The sequence below is a fragment of the Watersipora subatra genome, chromosome 8, assembly GCF_963576615.1.
Source record: "Watersipora subatra chromosome 8, tzWatSuba1.1, whole genome shotgun sequence".
Taxonomy (NCBI): Eukaryota; Metazoa; Bryozoa; class Gymnolaemata; order Cheilostomatida; family Watersiporidae; genus Watersipora; species Watersipora subatra.
Genome location: NC_088715.1, coordinates 51,881,674 through 51,902,398, shown reverse-complemented (window position 1 = coordinate 51,902,398; position 20,725 = coordinate 51,881,674). Strand labels below are relative to the sequence as shown.

Sequence of the window (20,725 nt, the reverse complement as noted above, 5' to 3'; positions counted from 1 at the left end):
TAAAGCAGTCAAGTTATGTCTACATAGTGTAGTAACCTTCTGTCGAGTAGTACACACCTACAGTTTCAGGGTCAGATAATAATCAGATTAGAAAAACTAGAATGCAGGATGATGAATAGAAAGCTCTAATCAGAGTTGAGAGGTAAATGTCTGGTTACTATTGAAATAAGCCTGCTGACGTGGCTAGTCTAGAGGAAGTATAGATACTTGTGAAGTTGACAATATACACAACATATCATGTCAGATGCTGAATAACTTGTACTTACATCTGAGAAAATCACAGATCGCATTGGTGCACAAATCGCCCATTTTAGTCCACACAGTCTATGATTGCATCTATCTTTAGTAACGGTTTCAAGTATTTTTGTGGAATGGTTGTTTTGTCTAGTTTTTCTTTATTTTCGTCATTGTATCTATTATGGGCATCAATTGTTAATTTTCTTTGATAATAATATAAATTTGTGCATGGAAGGTTTGAAGGACTGCATTTTTTCTGATTCCAGCAATGAAATAGGTTTCTTTTCATTTAGATCACTCATCACTCATTAAAAATTCTTCTGATGTAAATGGAGATCTTTCTTTGCTAAATTCCTCTCAACTTCTGACGGTCTAAATTACATTGTTCACTCCTCATCTCTAGCATGCCTCTCCTTTACTAGCAGAGCATAAGGCTTATTTTATAGCCTCTGAAGTTTTAAATTGAAATCTTTTTCATTTTTAAAGATCTAATATTGTTGGCAGAGTTGGAAAAAATCATGGTTTTTAATGCAAAACCAGGTTTTTTAGGTTTAAACCGGTTTTTATGGTTTAAACCGGTTTTTATAATTTTATCAAGGTTTTTTGCAGTTTTGTCTAATTAACACCACTTACTATAGCTGCATGATTGAGTATTGACCATACATATGAGAAATCATCTGTTAAAAATAGCACTGTGGGAGTTGTTCTGGGAAAAAAGAGAGAAAACGTATGGAAATTTCTGAATGAGTCTTTAATCAAACATGATTGATGAAACACAGAGCAGAAATCTTATCACATATAGTGAATATTTTACATACAGCTCTATGTATAAGAAGAAATTTTAATCCAAGTGATTAGTTGTGTGATAGTGTAGAGCAGAGCATAATGCAGATGCAAATTGCTAGTTTTTGAAGCAGTGGCAGCTGACTCAACTATCACCTGAATACTAGCATCACTGTCTAAATTGGTGTTGTTAGCTTGACATTTTGCTACATGTGCTTTAAGCCTATCTGCATGAACTTGCATTACCTTGCGACAGCACACCTATTACATTTTGCCTTAGAACCTTTGCCTTTTGCAGTTTGAGTGAAGAACTGCCGAGCGGGATCCTGTTTGGGAGGCATGTTGGAAATTTGAGACACGGCTTTAACTTTCCAAAACACAAAAAACTTGATAAACGTAATTCTAACAATCCAACTGCTTTGGCTTGTGCCCAATAAATGAAATATTAGTTCGAAAATCTAAAGATTTCGCCTAAAAAGATTTTGTTTTTATTTCTAATTATAAGCAATCCTTTCTCACTGGCCAGACTTGAGAAAGTATTCCTTCATTATTAGAGACGATGAAGGGATTAGTATATTTCACATGGTTTTTAAATTTCATCAGTAAAGGGATCATCATATCACTTAACAAAACCAATTGAAAATGAAATTCACTAATTCATTGTTGTGCTAGGATTTCATGTAGTTTCAACTTGAGCTCTGCCATCACTTTACCGCTGTATCCTAAATAAAGTTTCACAGCTGATAATTACATATAATTGCATTTCCACCGCACATGAAACACTACGAACTTAAAATATCATGTTTTCACCAAAAAATAACGAAAAAACCATAAAAACTGGTTTTTTCGACTGGTTTAAACCAGTTGAAAATCTGGTTTAAACCAGGGTTGCCAACCCTGATTGTTGGTATTACTAAAGAGTGATACTCACCAAACTAGTCTTAGCAATCGGATGGGCTAACGATGCACTAATCACTATTTTCATAAGATTTGTTTTTGGTTTTTGCCGAACTCCTCGGCCAGAAGAGACGAATGCTGTCAGTAACTAGTAGTGCAGTACAATACAAAGCAGGAAGATTGTGTAGCCCAGTTTTATGTACTTCCATTAAGTAAATAGCAGCTGGTCATGTTGTATTAGACTGTTTCATAACGAAAATGAGCAGACATGGAATGCTTGATAAAGGTTTAAACACCCACATGTAGAATGGGTCATTGAAACTATCCACCCCTATGTTAAGGGTGAATAATTTCAACGTCCTATTCTGATTTAAGTTTAATGATATAAGAGTTATCTGCTCTCTCTGGATCAAAACGAAATCTGAAAGCCAGCCAATAAAAAGTCATTATTTCCATCTATCATCACCGGAGAATTGTGAATCTTTAAATTTCTGTCATTCAATTTCTTACTCCGCTTTATTAAAAAAGTACAGACAACACTATCTACCAAGGAAAGTAAAAACACCATTCCCAAAACAATTGTCTACTTACCTCCTGCCTCAAGTGACTTTTCTTTCTGAGATAGAGGATTATCAGCTAAAACAAAAACATGCTTGCTTGGTGAGCGCTATTGTCACGGTATTGGTATGGATTTGCACCCATCGACTGTTACATATATCCATCAGCGATCTACTAGTTGTATTGTTGCACACTAGTAGTCGACTACACATGTATAAGTGACAATTAGCTAATTCAATAGGGGAGTCATCTGCTCTCTTTGTGTCATAGTGAGTAGTGAACACCTCGAGTTTCAGGAGCAGATTATAATCAGACTGGAAAAACTAGAAATTTTAATTGGATTATGCAAGATGATGAATAGAAAGCTCTAACCAGGGTTGAGAGGTGAATGTCAAGTTACTATTGAAATAAGCCTGCTGATGTGGCTAGTCTGGAGACTGTATAGATACTTGTGAAGTTGACAATATACACTACGTATCATGTCAGACGCTGAATAACCTGTACTTACACCTGAAAAAACCACGGATCGCATTGGTGCAAGACTCGCCCATTTCAGTCCACACAGTCTATCGTGGTAAAGGTAATTGTTGTGGTAAATTAAGAACAGTTTCGATAAAACACTCTGATTAACCTTCAGTGGAATAAGCTGTCTTATAGCATAGCAGCTAAATTCACTGAATATATATATATATATATAATAGAATAATATATATATATATTATTCCATTAGCAATAATTTCCTTTCAAGCAAAAATGTTTTCCAAAGAGTGCCTGAAAACAAAGTTACTAGACAATTTTGATGAATTTCTTTCATGCAGTATTGCAACTTAATTAAAAATATTTGATCACCAAACGACAATCAATATTTGTTATTTGTGGGTAAAATGCAACAGGTGACCTTAACCCAATATTTTCGGTTAACATCCAAGATTGTGGTAGTTTTGGGTTTTCAAAATGCTTAGTGTGAACACACCTCTAAACAATGCTTTTGAGTCACAATTATGGAAAAATTCAAAAGACCACTTCAATAATGAAAGTTTAATAACATATCCATACAATAAGAGTAATATTCTTTTGACAACTGACAAAATTATGTAAACAAAAAAATTACTGTGATGCCAGTAGCAATCAAGGTGATTATGATATATTACATCAAATATAATTAAAATGAATAATAATAAAGTGTAACAATTAACAGTAATGACTAGTAAAGATAATATAACGAATATAATAATGATATACATACATAAAGTACATTATGGGTTCTCACGGATGGTAATACAGAGGAGATTATCATAGAGCGACAAATTTACCAGAAAGTTTCACCTAATAGTAATTCTGAAACTGGTCAGAAAAATGATATAACGAAACATACGGACAAAAGTAAGTACTGCGCAAGATCGGACAGACTCCAACAAGAATTTTCTACACATGCTACCTTGAAAAGCTGAATGAGGTAAGAACTTTCTACACATGCTACACTGCAGAGCTGAATGAGGATAGGAGTTGTCTACACATGCTAACTTGAAAAGGTGATAGGAGTTGTCTACATACGCTACCTTGAAGAGCTGAATAAAGATAGGATTAGATATGATTAATGATCAGAGAGTGGCTGACTAATCACCATTCGAGTTCTGATCGACTTTTGCTACTTTTAGCAAAGGTTCTGACGAACAACTAACATTGTGCTGAGCCTCTGATGACTGCTCAGTGACACTGCTAACGCTCGAATCTTGTTTATCCGTATCAGAGTCCAAGCTGTCGTCAATCCAGTCGACTTGGGCATTCAATGTAGGTTGGCCAAACAAAAAAGAACTGGAAGTGGAATGAATTTCTGCAAAACTAGCATCTGGTGACACACTGAATGAATTCTGGCTTTGAGAGGAAGGATATCTATGAGCGTGTGACTTTCTGACGAATGGTGCATCCAAGTCCGGAAATCGCACATTAGGCCCCAATCCCATTGCGCTTTTCCAACTTTCAAAGTTAGCAATGTCAACTCGATACGTTGTACCATTGCCGCATCGTAATGTGTGCCTCCAAACTACGTCTCGACTGCGACTGCTGTAACCACACGCACAAAAACAGGCCACAAAATGCTGATTGGCATGCTTCCTGATTGTATGAGGATGAGCGCTGTCATACCCACATATCTGGCATTCTGTGCTTCCTTTTCCACCTATCGCTTCTTTGATGCGATTTATAGTCGTCGATGATATCCAGTCAGATGGCTTTTTGAAAGTTACCTTTGGTTCCTTCGTCTCATCTAGAACAATAAGAGATCGATTGGTGGAGTTGCGAGCTCCTGCTTCGCATGCTCAGCTGAAATGGAGGAGCTTGCAGCTTTGCAGAAGTGTACAATTGGAGCAGTTGAAATCCTTTGAGAATGAAAATGATTTCAATGTAAAACTTCAAAGCATATAAAATAAGCCTTATGCTCTGCTAGTAAAGGAGAGGCATGCTAGAGATGAGGAGTGAACAATGTAATTTAGAACGTCAGAAGCTGAGAGGAATTTAGCAAAGAAAGATCTCCATTTACATCAGAAGAATTCTTAACGAGTGATGAGTGATCTAAATGAAAAGAAACCTATTTCATTGCTGGAATCAGAAAAAATGCAGTCCTTCAAACCTTCCATGCACAAATTTATATTATCAAATAAAATTAACAGTTGATGCTAATAATGGATACAATGACGAAAATAAAGAAAAACTAGACAAAATAATCATTCCACAAAAATACTTGAAACCATTATTACATGTAAATACAGAATGCAATCATATTGAACACCATCTAGCCATAACATGACTGTTTAAATATTTAGACAATCTAACAATTCTGATCAAAAATACTGAAATGATTGACAGACCTCACTGGATAGAATTAATCAGTACCAATATTATCTAAATAGTAGTGAAACAAAATACATAAGTTTATAACACAATAATGAACAGTTATAGCTCCCTCACATACAAACAACAGCAGGGTAAATAGCAACAGCAAATGAATAAATGGTTGAGAGTTAACAACCTATAAAACAAAAATACAAAGCAGCAAGCTGCCAGAAACAACTGAATCTTAAATGGATTAATCAGATTTGTCGTCTACCTTTTAGCCAAACTCACAAATGCTATAATGACTTTTGATAATCAGCTGAAAAAAGGATGATGCAATGCTATCAAGACTCGTCTGCATTAACAGATAAATTTATTTAAATGTATTCACTACTTTGAAATGTTACATGAGCCGATGATATTTAAGGACTTCTCAACTCGAGCGCCTTCGGTTTTGAACAGAAATTATTAAAAACAACTATTGTTCCTCAGACAGTGATTTACAAATATTTTTGTTTCTGATCTGTTAGTTTATCAATTTAAATAAATGCTGTGACCGTGGCAGACTGCTGATGTTGAAAGCTGTCTGAATGTGGAAGCCAATAGCAGATTACGATGGAAAAACTGGAAACCCTAAACTTGGTTCTCGACTCTGTAATTGTTGCTTTTCTCTGCTGTCGGCCAATTCGATATCTGTCTGCAGGTTTAAGGATCGGTCTTGCTTAAGTTCCCAGCCAATCGACTCTGACGGTGAATCTATATCAGCTGTAGGCATCTGCTTTTGCTCTGAGGATCCTTGTCCACCATCCTCACTTAATGCTTTCATCGAGCGTATTTGCTCTTTTTGTATTTTTAGTAAGTGACTCTTCTGATGTTCGGTAGCTGAATCCTTTCTCGAGAACTTTCGGTCACAGAAACTGCAACTGAAGGGCATAATGCCCATGTGCCTGCGCATATGCCTTGTCAGCGCTGACCTTGAAGTGAACTCGGTGAAGCAGACTGTGCAACGAGGCCGTCCATCCGATGAAGAAGCTGTCGCAGCTGCCCTAGCAAAATTTGACGTGAAGCCTTTGAACGGCACCCTTCTAGGTGTTTTATGAATAGCTCTTGATGTTGCTGTGGAAGGATTTACAGCAGGGTTGAAACGATGGCTAGAAACATGTCGAATAAACATATTCCGATCTGAAAAGTTGGTGAAACACAGTGAGCATCGAAACGTCCTCTGTGTCTCTGAAGCGGGACAGGATGAGGCATGTTTTGATAACTCCCAGTTGAAGTTGGTAGAAAAGTCACAAGTGGTACATTGAAAAGGCTTGACTGAGACTTGACTGGTTCCTGGTGATCCCGAGTCCGGTCCGGGTGGCAGGTGCTCCTCTGGCTGTTCTTCACGTCCTTGCATGTTGTCAGATCTCTCTAAAACCCAGAGAGTCAGTTGAGAGCACTCACACCAACCGAGGCTTGCATATCCTCCAATGAGACCACTCAATTCCATCTGATGGCAACGGCTAGCATCGAGAAAGTCGTTTAGGCTGATGTTGAAAAAAAGCTAAACCAACTTTCGATAATGAGGGTGCTTGTTTTGATAGAATAATGAAAGAGAGAAAAAGTGGAGCCTGTGAATGAACGATGCATGATATAAGAAATGAGAAGTACCCAATAACCTTGAATTAATAACTTCTATGGAAGACGTTTTTTAACGTTAATTAAACTTGTCAGGCTGAATGATAGAGCGTTATTAAATTATAAAATCTGAATACGCTAATATATATATATTTTATAAGTATTACTTTATATGTGGAAATTTAATTTCAAACAGAAATGTTTAGCAAACTATGCTATACGAGGGCAGCAGGTAGTCAATCAAATAAATAAATATCAATAAATAATATCAAAATCAAATAAATGATTTGAAATATAGCATTTAAAATACCTTTCTAAGTTAATAGAAGGGATATTACCAACTTTAGATCAGCCACTTTAAAAAAACCTAATTAACCAAATAATTCTTGATTTTCTGTATTTTCATTTTTTGGCATGTAACGAAAAACGTTCTATTGATAATTACAACGCAAATAAAAGATTATAAGTACATCTATATTAATAAATATATATTACTTTATTGGCAATAAAGTATCATTAATATGCAAATATATTAATAATTAATAATAGTGGAACAATTGAAATTAATTGTATAATCATAATAATAAAACCAGTTAGCTTATATAAACAACGCTATAGGGCCTGTCACAAACTTACATATTCTACAGTATAGCATCGTAACTGTGAGACCTGACTAAGTTCCTTCACTATAGACTTGGTTCCATGTATTATGATAATATTCTAAGCTTTAAGATTAAATATTGTTTAAATCTAAAATTGGCTTCAAAGAATAACTTACAAAAATTTTAGTTTTAGTAGAGTTTATCAGACTGTATCGACATTTTTCTATCCTTTGCGATTGTTTTTGATGTTTGAGGTGATCAGAATGCCTGGTTGTTTCAAGATTAAAATCGATAAAACTTGATCGCGATTAAAACACTCGGAAGAAAAATATGTGTGTAATGATGTCACAAGTTATCGCTACGATAGTTGATATAAGCTAGTGCGCTCAATTTGAAGCGTTAAGGGCCTCTATTGTGATGGCCTCTTTGCCATTATTGACGCCATAATCACACTTTCGATGGATCGCAGTGTTTTTACCGCGGTCAAGATTTATCAATTTTAATCTTGAAACATCCTGGCAATCAGATCACCTCAAACCTCAAAAAGATGATAACGAAACACCGATACTTTCTTATAGAATCTACAAAAACCATGCATTCTTTAACACCGTTCAAAATATCAAGAAATGTTCTTATAAAGTTAAAATAATAAAACTCTTATGTCACATCTCTTTTGAAGTGTACAAGCAGGTGTCCATTTGAACTGAACAAGCAGGTGTCGATTTTTGAGTCTTTAGCTGCAAAACCATTGGGATGGGCACGCAAGCCGATTTTCAACTTAAATTTTCATTTTTTGAAAATTATGGATATCAATTTGCCTAAATGAATACCTCAAATATGTCTTGCTGAAAAAAACGCTTTTAAATTATTCTACAGTATTTTAACGTGGTTTTCTACAACAAATTCATATTATCTTTGCATAATTGAAAATACTTGTAAACCCTGTACAAACGACCAGCTGAAAGCTTATGTGACAATCACATAAGCTTATCGTAAATGAATGACAAGTGAAAATTGTTGTAATATTTAAAATAAAACTGCTTAAATATAATATACAGGTAATAGAAGCTAGTTAGATACAGTTGCATCAGAACTTGAAGCTCAGTGGGAGGTGAAAAAGGTGAAATGGAATTTTAATGAGTAGTGTAGATTTTATTATTTATAGAGAGGTCGTTGTTAAGGAAAGGTCGTTGCTAAGGAAAGCTTATTACCAGGGAAAGAAGCAGACATACTTCATGAGATGAGTATGGTGACTACTGCGATGAGATTTAAACTTGTCTGTGCCTCCATGGAAATACTTTGGACTACTTTTGAAATACTATGGAAGCCAAAAACTGATCAGATGACCTTGACAAAAAGAACACACCCACACCATTTTGAGATTTACATGCGTCTGAGAAGGTTATCAGCCGTATTCAAGTTTCTAAAAGTTAATGGAAGTCGTATATATGCGAGTTACTTTTATTTTGTTGAAAACAATTCTTAATAAAATCCTGCTGAATTGATACAAAAAATACTTCGAATGAGAAATTAATTTTTAGTCTTTTTGTTATTTCATCAGGACTATAGCCAGTTTATATATTTGTACATAATTTAGTACAGAGGCCTAGGCTAATTTCAAATGGCTATTTGAGCACATTTGTAAAAAGTGGGACCAAACTATACCTCTTTGTGGTTACCAAAGCCAAAGTGTTATAAAGCTAGAAAAAGCTAAAAATATTTTTCAGTAATACTAGCAATACAGAGAAACAATAACCAAAATTTCTGTTAATTCAACCCGTTGATAGAAATTATACACGAAGCAACCATGGGAAAGAACCTACTGAGTACAAAGCTACCTGTTTGTAGAAAGATCAATACCCAAGGCATCAATCGTTCCAAGGAGCAGGTACCAAACTTAAAACTAAGATGTAAAGATTACGCAATGCTCCTTTAACAATAACAGACAGCAAGGAACCATGGGAAATATGGATTGGTGGCAGTGATGATCCTAAATAACTTCATACCTGGACTACCGATAAGCGAGGAACTAGCCAGCGGTACATATTTTATGTTTCAAGAAGGGTTTCAAGGCTATCATTCTTATAATATTATAAGAACATAATATATTATTTTACTTATCATTTTATTATATTATATATTATTTAATAAAATAATATACAGTCAAACATGGATAACTCGTCCACGGATAGCTCGAACACATGGTTAATTCGAACATTTCCTTTGGTCCGTTCCCACGTAATGATAAATTGCTATAGATAACTCGAACTCAACACTGTTAATTCGAACTGTTTTTTTGCCCAACGGCTACCGAAACGGTTGTTATCGCTTTAGAAAATCACTTTATTCAAAGCCATAGAGGTAAACTTCATCTTTTCGTAATTCATAAGCGTCGTTATTACCACCATCGGCAAAATATTTTTGTCAACGACTTTTCTAAAGGTTTGGTGAAATTTGATTTATACTGCTATACGATGAGTAGCACGGGCTAGCCGGGTCTCGCACGCAAGGATTTTCGCCACGCACATCCAAAACAAAAATCGCATGTTGTTTTTGTTTTGTATGTGCGTGGCGAAATTCCTTGAGTGCGTGACCCGGCTAGCCCGTGATGAATAGTTTTCCGACGTTGATTCCGTGTTGAATCAACGTCGGAATGTTGAATGTTTAAAACGTCTTAAAAATTGTTGTAATTATACTTTAACGTTGTCTGAGCTACAAAAAACTATTCATCGTTTGACCTAAACACAGAATACGTGTGTACATTCAATAAGTATCTATTAAAAAAACGTGAGTGATATAGAATGTACGTAAAACCTCGTAAAACTTCTAATTGAACTGCCTCGGAGTGTTGCTCTTAACGAATCCCAGGTACAGTAAGACAATCTTTGCATAAACTTCAAGAAAAAACGGCAAAATTGATCGTGGGTAAAACCCCAAAAGAAAAAATGTCTTTTCTTTTGAGCATTTCAACAACGATCAAGTTTTGCCAATGTCAATCTGAAAAACGTCCTGGCAATAACATCACCTCAAACAACAAACCAATCTCAAGTGATAGAAAAATCTCTATACTTTTTCATAAAAACGTTTTAAACTTTACATTAGAAGCATTTAATTTGAAACAAGCCATTTGTGCTTTTGATTTATATTATAGTTTGTATATGTACATGTATTACTAATAAATAAGTAAATATATGGACTTGTGACAGTGCTCTGACAACTTGAACGCTCTGATAATTCGAACACTTTCACTCGGTCCCTTGAAGTTCGAGTTATCCATGTTTGACTGTAATAAAGTCAAACATGGATAACTCGAACTTCAAGGGACCAAGCAAAAGTGTTCGAATTATCAGAGCGTTCAAGTTATCAGAGCACTGTCACAAGTCCATATATTTACTTATTTATTAGTAGATACATGTACATATACAAACTATAATATAAATCAAAAGCACAAATGGCTTGTTTCAAATTAAATGCTTCTAATGTAAAGTTTAAAACGTTTTCATGGAAAAGTATAGAGATTTTGCTATCACTTGAGATTGGTTTGTTGTTTGAGGTGATGTTATTGCCAGGACGTTTTTCAGATTGACATTGGCAAAACTTGATCGTTGTTGAAATGCTCAAAAGAAAAGACATTTTTTTCTTTTGGGGTTTTACCCACGATCAATTTTGCCGTTTTTTCTTGAAGTTTATGCAGATTACCTTACTTTACCTGGGATTCGTTAAGAGCAACACTCCGAGGCAGTTCAATTAGAAGTTTTACGAGGTTTTACGATACATTCTATATCACTCACACTTTTTTAATAGATACTTATTGAATGTACACGCGTATTCTGTGTTTAGGTCAAACGATGAATAGTTTTTTGTAGCTCAGACAACGTATACGTTTAATTACAACATTTTTTAAGACGTTTTAAACATTCAACATTGCGACGTTGATTCAACACGGAATCAACGTCGGAAAACTATTCATCACGGGCTAGCCGGGTCACGCACTCAAGGATTTTCGCCACGCACATACAAAACAACATGCGATTTTTGTTTTGTATGTGCGTGGCGAAGATCCTTGCGCGCGTGACCCGGCTAGCCCGTGCTATTCATCGTATCGCAGTATAAATCAAATTTCACCAAACTTTTAGAAAAGTCGTTGACAAAAATATTTTGCCGATGGTGGTAATAACGACGCTTATGAATTACGAAAAGATGAAGTTTACCTCTATGGCTTTGAATAAAGTGATTTTCTAAAGCGATAACAACCGTTTCGGTACCGTTGGGCAAAAAAACAGTTCGAATTAACAGTGTTGAGTTCGAGTTATCTATAGCAATTTATCATTACGTGGGAACGAACCAAAGGAAATGTTCGAATTAACCATGTGTTCGAGCTATCCGTGGACGAGTTATCCATGTTTGATTGTATATTATTTTTCTACTTTATAATGCAAGTATTATATTATAAAATAATATATAAAAAGTAAAGTAGTATATTATATCATTTCACTTTCATTATTTTATAATATAATCCTCATATTATTATGCTATTATTATAAGGCTTTTATCATCAATATCACTAATGTTTTATTTGTGATTTTGATTGTAAAAAGTACACAGCTAGAATGGAGAGTGGATTTTCACTTTGGGGCTTAACATAAAGTAATGCACACTTTAATATCGGTGGGAACTGACAATTTATTGATGTACAACAGAACCTCCACTCACGAATGAATTCATTCTCAAAATTTTCGAGTTACGAAGCATATTTTGGTAGAAATCTTGCTTGGAGGGAATATGTTTCTAAATATGACAGGCCTATTGTATTTTCATATGTAGAGCCACTTGTTTTTGTATTTTTAGTATAATTTGGAGTGACCATATATCACATACAAAGTAAAACAATCTTTGTTTTCAACAATTCACGTGCTGTGTTTTTGTATGATAGTTTTTTAGTTCGCTCAGATGCAAATAAATCTTACGTTCTTGAAAATGTTTGTTCTGAGCAAAAAATCAACCGAGACGGCAATACAACACTCGCCTCTTCTGTCTACTGTCCTCCCTCCCTGTGGTCTTCTCTTAGCCTTTTATAAACGGCCAATGCCAACAGTAAACAAACATACCATTCGTAGTTTTTGTTTCTTACTTCGCTGTTCTCCCTTGTTTCCATGCATACCTTTTTATTTATTGTGAAGTACTATAATTCTAATATATATTTGTTACAGGTTTTAAGCATTAAATGTATATATAATTGATACAAAAATCATGTCACACTATTCGATTTCAGTGACTAACTGTTGGCCTTTTTTCATTATTTTTGTATAGCACAATTTGAAAAGTATTTTGATTTGAAACAAAATTATTGCCAATAAAGTGATAAAGTATATAATATATATATACTACTTTATTGGCAATAAATTCATTTCAAATAGAAATGATTTTCAAATTATGCTATACGACGACAACAATGAAAAAAGGCAACAGTTAGCCACTAAAATTGAATAAATAGTTTGACACAACTTTTGTATGAATATACAAAAGTGTATATGAATAAATATTGAAAATTATACAGGATGAGTATACATAAATATATGTACAAAGCATACATAAATATATATATATATATATGAGTATACGTAAATATTTACAGGATATACAAATATATCCATAAATATACATAGATGCATAAATATATATAGAGTATACAAGATGAGTAGCCTATACATAAATATATATAATCAATATAATAAATATATATGTCCAAGTTTTGTGAGGGATTGGAGTGAATTATGGCATTTGTATGGTAAAATGGGTTTCTAACTTTTTAGTTAGGAGATTTTCCTTCAAAACGACTTCCGCAATAAACTACCTATGCAGCTAAAAGTTTCATCGTATTTCATACATGGTAAAAGATTATCCCAAGCAAATCAGTTGTACTGATTGAACTCTAATACAAGTTGAAAGGAATAGCAACGAACTTATCCTACCTTTTGCAGAGAGTGGTGTAAACTGTCCAGCATGCAGATTTTGACCTACAAAGTGCAGTCAAGGTTGAACATACAAAAAGTGCTGCTTGTTATCATAACCTTTGAGTTGAAAAAAATGGGAGAACCTCAATATAACAATGACAAGTCAAGTCACCTTCACTAATCAGTGTGAAGGCCTGGCTACAGACAGCGACGTGTCGGCAACGCATTGACGAGTTGTTGATGTGAAGTTTCAGCAACCGACATGTTCGTCTACAAGGCACCCTAGCAACTACGATTGACTGAAGTGATCTAGATTTTGGTTTATCCGTTTTCAAAAAGATCGACTTTTGAATGATGATGATGACAGCAAAACAATGCTTGCCAAACAGACTATTTATACATGAAAAAAAAGTTTTTCATAAGTTTTTTAAGTTATTTAAAAAACTCATTTCAAGTTTTAAAAAACTTTTTGCAAGTTTTAAAAAACTCATTTTTCAAGTTATTTAAAAAAAAATTTTTTTCGTTACAGCTGTATGACAGCTATGTACTATTAGAAATTAAAATGCTTCATAAATTATCGCATATAATTCTTACAGTAAATAAATGTGTTAAAAACTTAAAATCCTTCTATATTATTTAATGTATGTCATAAACTTGAATATTTTTGTACTTTATTAATAGTGTTTTTCTCGGAGCAAAGTCTAGCACTAAAAATGGTTGCATAAACACTATAATTGCTATCACAAATCTTTGATAATCTATTTTAAATAATAAACATCTCGACAATACTTGCTTAAGTGTAAAAAATCCAGCAAGGGTTTCACACGAATGAGACTAATTTTCATTGGTCAAGTGATTTGCCTACACGCCATATTGTTTGGTAGCGCCAACAGATATCTGTACTATGCATTGAGATGCATGTTGTCTGTGTGTGTAGCCAGTCCTTAATACTTTAGGATAGAACCACCTTTCAAGACTGCCATAACAACTGCTATAAACTAAACTCGGAGTACGACAGCCCTCAGCAGGTACTCTAAACAACATGCAAAAGCTCACTTTGAGTTCATAATGAATGTGCGTATATTGATTTCCGAACCTCAAAAAAACTGAAGCTGTCAGATGTTACTTCAAAAATGTCATATGGAAAGCAAAATAGCAAACGTATTAATGATAAAAAATAGCGGAAAAATATTAAGCTAATGTGAGCGTAAGTTAAGTTTTTGATGTATATGATACGGATACAATGAAATTGAGTGTTTAATCCTGTGTTATGCTGCGTGTTTACGGAGAAAGAAAAAATAAGCATAAATATATAATCTTTTCTTCTCTTTTAATGAATGATAACAGCGTGCCAACCATCACAGAAGTATGTCTGGTGATTTAGCATGTTATTAATAAACAATATTGAGACATGACTTGTTTTAGAGCGTGACAACGCAATAACACTGTTTCCATGACACGGATGATGCAGATTTGGAGTTGTGCGCACGTCGAGTTACCATGCAATGTGTTTCCATGGACATTCTGATGTTGTGGATTAATGCAGGCACTTTATTAAAAAAAGATGAGGAATTCTATGCAAGAGGTCATAGTGATGCATTCGAAACTGCTTAAAGTGAAATAAGAACGATGAAAGTATGAAAAATGTTTAAAATGGAATAGCCCACACGCTATTTTTTGTGAATCATCTGCAAGTGTCGTTTCCACCTTTCACAAGCATGAAACACTCAGTAAAAATTTGTGAGGAACATAACTCGCTAGACCGGTAGATTTTTTTTATCATTTTCATCTTGTGGATGACGCAAACTTACAAATTAACCGCCCCATGGCAACATAGTCTATCATTAACCCACTCAGGACTGTTCCCGAATACCTCGGGAAGAGTTGTGCTCTCCAGGGCCCATTCCCGAAGTACTCGGGTTAAACTTTGATTTGCTCTATTGCTTAGCTGTTTAGGTACATCGGTTTTATTCATTCACCAAACGAAGTTTAAGAGTCTGGGCATCATTTTGATACCAAATATGTGATAGGACAAGAAAGTTTTAACCAACAAATTATGTGATAGATATCAACTGTTTTGGAAATTTGATGATCGCCATTTTGGAAAAGGTTTATCCGAACGATGGCAAAATTTTTAAGTGAATTAGATGCGGTTATCAGCTCAGGGGAATAAAATAGCAACAAAAGTAATGTTCAAGAAGAAAATGTGAATTTTCTGATGGAAGAAGGTAAGTTTTATGTGACTATTTATAGAATTTTACCGAAAAAAAAACGAAAAAAGCCGAAATTTTTCTTGTGAATTTCTAACAAACTTTATTCTAACAGTGTAAGATATGGATTTTTTTCATGATACACATGATTATAACATTTTCAATCCAATAAAATTTAGATCTTTTTGCAGCATGAACTCATCACTCTATTACCCCATGATAAACAATAGTTTTATGATTTCCTTGTAGAACTACAAGATAATAAAAATTTCTTATTTCATTTATATCCAATTGTTCAACCCACAATTAGTCAAGCATATAGTTCTCAACCTCAACATCTACTATAAACTAGCCCCAACCACTAGGCTCTAATATTGGTCGATAGGGGACACTTACCACAGTAATCATCTTCATGACTTTTTGTGTTTATATTTACAGTATCAAAAATATTTGCAATTTGTATTACCAATTGTTAGCTGCAGTAGACTACTTATTTTCAATTTGTTATCAGGTATTTACCCTGAAAAGCTACTAAAGCACAATTTTTTCTAGGCTGTACAAGAAGTTTGAAAGCAAATAGGTTGCTTACTACCGATCATATTTGCTACATGTAGGTGAAGACAGTCAAGGGCTTGTGAGTGATGATGCCATTGTTGATGAGCCTAGAGCTTCAACACCAATAGCTGATGAATACTGCATCAACTAACTTATAATGGCAGCAAATATGCATGCGTAGTTGGCATCAAATAACTCTCACAGTGTCATAATTTTTTAATGAACACACCCTTATTATACATGTATATATTGTTTCGTTTTCATGCATATTCATTTTTACTGTATTTTTTACAATATATTTTACTGTATTTTTACACCTATTTTTTTGCTAGTAATTGATTGTCTGTTAGCTGGTAACTTGAGTATTTTTATGCATAATATATTCATAATAACCTCTGCAATGCATTTCAATATAAATTAACAAATTGTTTGATTATATAATTGATAAAACTGTCAGTGGCGTAGTGTTGGTTAGAAGCTAGTAACACCTGTTCTATTGCTCGGAATTGAGAAATCTTTTTTTTTATTTGCTGCTGATAAAGTTTGCTATCAATCTAACATAGGTCCAACAATGTCAGTATCAAAAAACTGCTTGTGAGCTGCTACGAAACATGAAAAACAATTTTGATAAAAAAAAAGTTCACAGAATTATTAGAAATTGTGGTCAGTAGAATTTGTAAAGGTGCACAAAAATTTATATCACATTGTAGCCTGGAATGTCTTTGTTAAGCTGCAAAAAACAAATCAAGATTATTTTGAAAAGAACTCTAGTTATACTCAATTTTGTGTAGCTCTATTTTAATTGTAAGGCTAGTGAAAAATTAATTGGGCTGGGGGAGCAGTCAACCAATAACTAATTAGTCCTGAATGGGTTAAACAATGATGCGCAGATAAAACCTCAGCTAATTGCAAAAATAACATTATTTTTGGGGTTATTCAGATGCTGATCGAAGATTTTCCAACAAATTACTTTGCCCATTAACCATTACTAAAAAACCATTTATTTAAACGTAGATAATAAAAACATAATGCAATAAGCAGATTAAAGCTTTATGGCAGAAAACATGTTATCTAAAAATTACTATAACTAGCCAATAATAATTGAAAACCTAGTTTAGAAATTTACTATTCAAGTCCGATTTTTGACTACTTCCATTCTCAATCATGGCTGATGTCAGCGATGGTGATGAAAAAATAGCGAAGCTGCTTTGTTGCGATAGAATGTGAGGCAAACCAGCCTCACATTTGTAATGAGTATGCCAGTTTCTCTCCAATCACAATTGATTAAAATTAAAAAAAGATAAAATTTTCCTAATTATTAGCTCTGACACAACCCTACTTAACTGATTTTCACTATAATGCTTCATATAAATAAAGTGAATATACAAGGTGACCTCAACCTCATTACCTGGTCAGCTAAAAGCTGAGCAGCGCATAGGTTGCTTACCTGGTGATTGGCTAATTGAAGCCAGAGAGTTGCCGCAAGAGGTTGTTGGCTCCTGGGAAGACAGCTGTCCAGAGCCTGGAATCAACATAATGCGACAACATTGAAACCAATATACAAGCGAATGTATGGCAGCTTTTGACAAAATTATGAAATAAAAATATACATGCCGGCATTAAAAAAGGATATAAGACCATGCTAAAAAGAAGCTATGAGCATTAGCCTAAAGCCTGGTTCTCATATCAGCTGCGAGACCCGGCAGTAATCTAGCGGACCAAAACACTTGCAGCGTTAGGCTCGGCGACTAATGTACTCATAAAGCTGCATCACTGATTATCACATAAAAATGGCCGCTCAAAGTGCTGACCTTCACAGCCCGTTTCAGGAATGTTTGCCTGCGGCTCCTTGCGAAAGTTGAACAGCGCCGAGCTCTTCTGCTGACCACCGGCAACTACCGGCAGCACTCGGTGTGTAAGTTCCCATTTCACGGTCGATAGCTAAAGCGATCCTGCCACCGGTCCCTGCGACGTATATGGAAACCAGGCTTAAAACATCTCATAAATAGTACAGGTTTGACAAATTTCCGGACCTTTGATTTTTTGCGAAGACAAACAAAAGCTGCTTGTTTGTGATTAATAAGTCCCAATTTGTCATTGCGTGTCTTTCTGTTGGGCCTAAGGCCTGATTCCCATATCGATGGCGAGACTCCGGCGGTAACTTGCGCAGCAAAACGCTTGCGATGTTAGGCTCGTCGGCTTCTGTTCACATATAAAGCTGCATCGCTAAACATAATCGCATAATCACATAAAATGTTCGCTCGCCATGCCGTTTCGATAATGATGACCTTCACCTGTACAGTGCATTTCAGGAAGGTTTTGCCTGCGGCTTTCCGCGAAATTTGAACAGCACTAAACTCTTGCGCTGACCGCCCAGCAACTACTAACGGTACTCGGCGGTACCCGGCGTGTAGGTTCACATTTCACCGCTGATAGCCTGTGGCGCTGTCGCCAGTGATTAGCGACGTATATGGGAACCAGGCTTTACAAACAGAAATGTGTCTGTTACAGACATACAAAAATGACATTTTGGTATGTCTGTTACAGACAAACGAGTTCATCCAAACTTGTCTGTCAGTTACAGTCTGGATGAACTTGGCCACAAATGTGTAAACCCTATGCGTTTACACGTTTTTAGCTGAGTTCATCCAAACTTTGTGCGCATATGCTCCGTCTCTTTCGAAAGCTGTGCCCAATATTTAGTTTTCAAGCTCTGTCTGGTTCTGGATAACTAGCCTATTAAACACTCAAGAATGGCCAATGCAAGTGTTGGCACAAGACAATCACATTCTGGACTGTTGTTATGAAAGCAGTGCAGCAATTTGGCTAAAAATCTACAAATGTGCTGCGGCCCATCTGATTGAAGAGGAAAGAGATCCCTTACCACGCCTTAGTCCCTTGAAGTTAATGATTTGTATGCTTAACACGCCTTAGTCCCGTAAGGTTAATGACTTGTGTGATAAACTCATAATATTGTTGTCTTCCTCGCAGTGTCCAACACTAACAGGACAAGTTTGATTGTCAAGTGTGAGTTATTTCCTTCAACAATGCCACCTCAAACACGAGAATAATGGTAAGCTACATGCTGGACATTCCTGTTCTTGCGCCTCAACATTGCGAAATGTTTCCATAATGATTATTCACAACAGATGAGACTGCAGACTGAAGGGTCAGTAACCGAGGTGATGATATTTTGCGACCTATCTGGCACAATTTGAAAGAGAAGCAACAATGTCTCTTTTACTCTTTTTATTAGGATTGAAAAATAAATGTATGCTGCTTTAGAATGCAAACTAAAACATAAAAACCATCTAGTGGCATACCTGAAGATGTTTCTGCCAAGACAGTTGGGAGACCGAGAGGGGCCATAGAATATGATGTAACCGTAACACCTCCTGTAAAATTCAAACACTAGTTGCTGCCAGTGAACCAACAAACGTTACATGGCAGCATAACTAGAACTAAAGATAGACTAATCTAAGAATTAAAAACCAAACGACCTTAAAATACAGTTTAACTAATGTAATTATACAGTTAACATAAGTAGCCATGAACCACAACGTGCCCCCCCTCGACAGCTAGTTTACACGTTAACTTATAGTAGAGACTCGTATAGATGCAAAAGCTCTGTTCCGCATCTCTGCACAAGAGAGACGCAGAAGTGATGCGCAGAGTACCTGAGCTACTGCCGGTTCAGATTAATGGTGCGATTGCAGAGCAAAACAGTGTCGCTGCTGATGACTTAGTTTTAGACTGAAGTTTCATATGAACTTGACAGAGAGAGAGAGAGAGCTGTGTTGTGTTAGCGCATGTGCACTACTTACCAACTCCTAACAACAACAAGTTCTATTGCAATATACAGTCATACTTCAACTTACGAGCTTAATGCGTTTCGAGGCTGAGCTCGTATGTTAATTTGCTCGCATGTTGGTGCAATTTATTTATATATAGAACAATTAAATATATATTGATTGGTTTCCATACTCTAAAAAATGCAAATAAAACACTCAAAACAAGATATTGTAACAGAAAGAACATGTTGGTTATTGTCCTAACTTACCACATGGTTTCAAAAAGCAACAAATAAAAAATAATGCAAGGAAATGTGATTAATTAAAATGTAAAATTAAATACATACGTACAATAGCAGCTAACACTAGCATTTGCCAGGGAGGGAGATATAAGTTATCCTTCATTACGACAGTTGACTTTGATAAATCTGGATTTTATCAATATCTTAAAAGACAAACTTAGAAGCAAACCTAAAAGCAAACTTTCATTTTCAACTTAACGTAATTAAAATTTCTTCGGTGTTCATAGTTTGAAGTTTCTCGCGGGTTAGCTAATTTTTCCTTTGTTTCGCTTTCACGACCAGCCGGCCGTTTTAAGATAAACCTATCTAAGGACGTTTGCCTTTGTCGCCCTTTCAACATGTTGCAATTACGACGAACACAGGTGTCGTCACAAAGGGTTAATG

The 20,725-nt window shown here is 35.2% G+C and overlaps 1 protein-coding gene across 3 annotated transcripts in view; it reads right to left on the bottom strand.

Moving 5' to 3' along the window:
• The window catches only part of LOC137402163 (zinc finger protein 358-like), a 61,168-nt gene that overhangs the window by 4,862 nt on the left and 35,581 nt on the right, over positions 1-20,725 (bottom strand). Inside the window, exons 6-9 of one of the 3 annotated variants that reach the window (XM_068088643.1) lie at positions 19,572-19,643; positions 17,696-17,770; positions 13,502-13,546; positions 2,509-2,553 (exon numbers count right to left, since the gene is read on the bottom strand). In XM_068088643.1, coding sequence (XP_067944744.1) covers positions 2,509-2,553; positions 13,502-13,546; positions 17,696-17,770; positions 19,572-19,643 — 237 coding nt within the window. Of the gene's footprint in view, positions 1-2,508; positions 2,554-3,504; positions 4,742-5,118; positions 6,721-13,501; positions 13,547-17,695; positions 17,771-19,571; positions 19,644-20,725 lie in introns of those variants that run through there. The other 2 variants (XM_068088644.1, XM_068088642.1) reach the window with 2 other exon arrangements.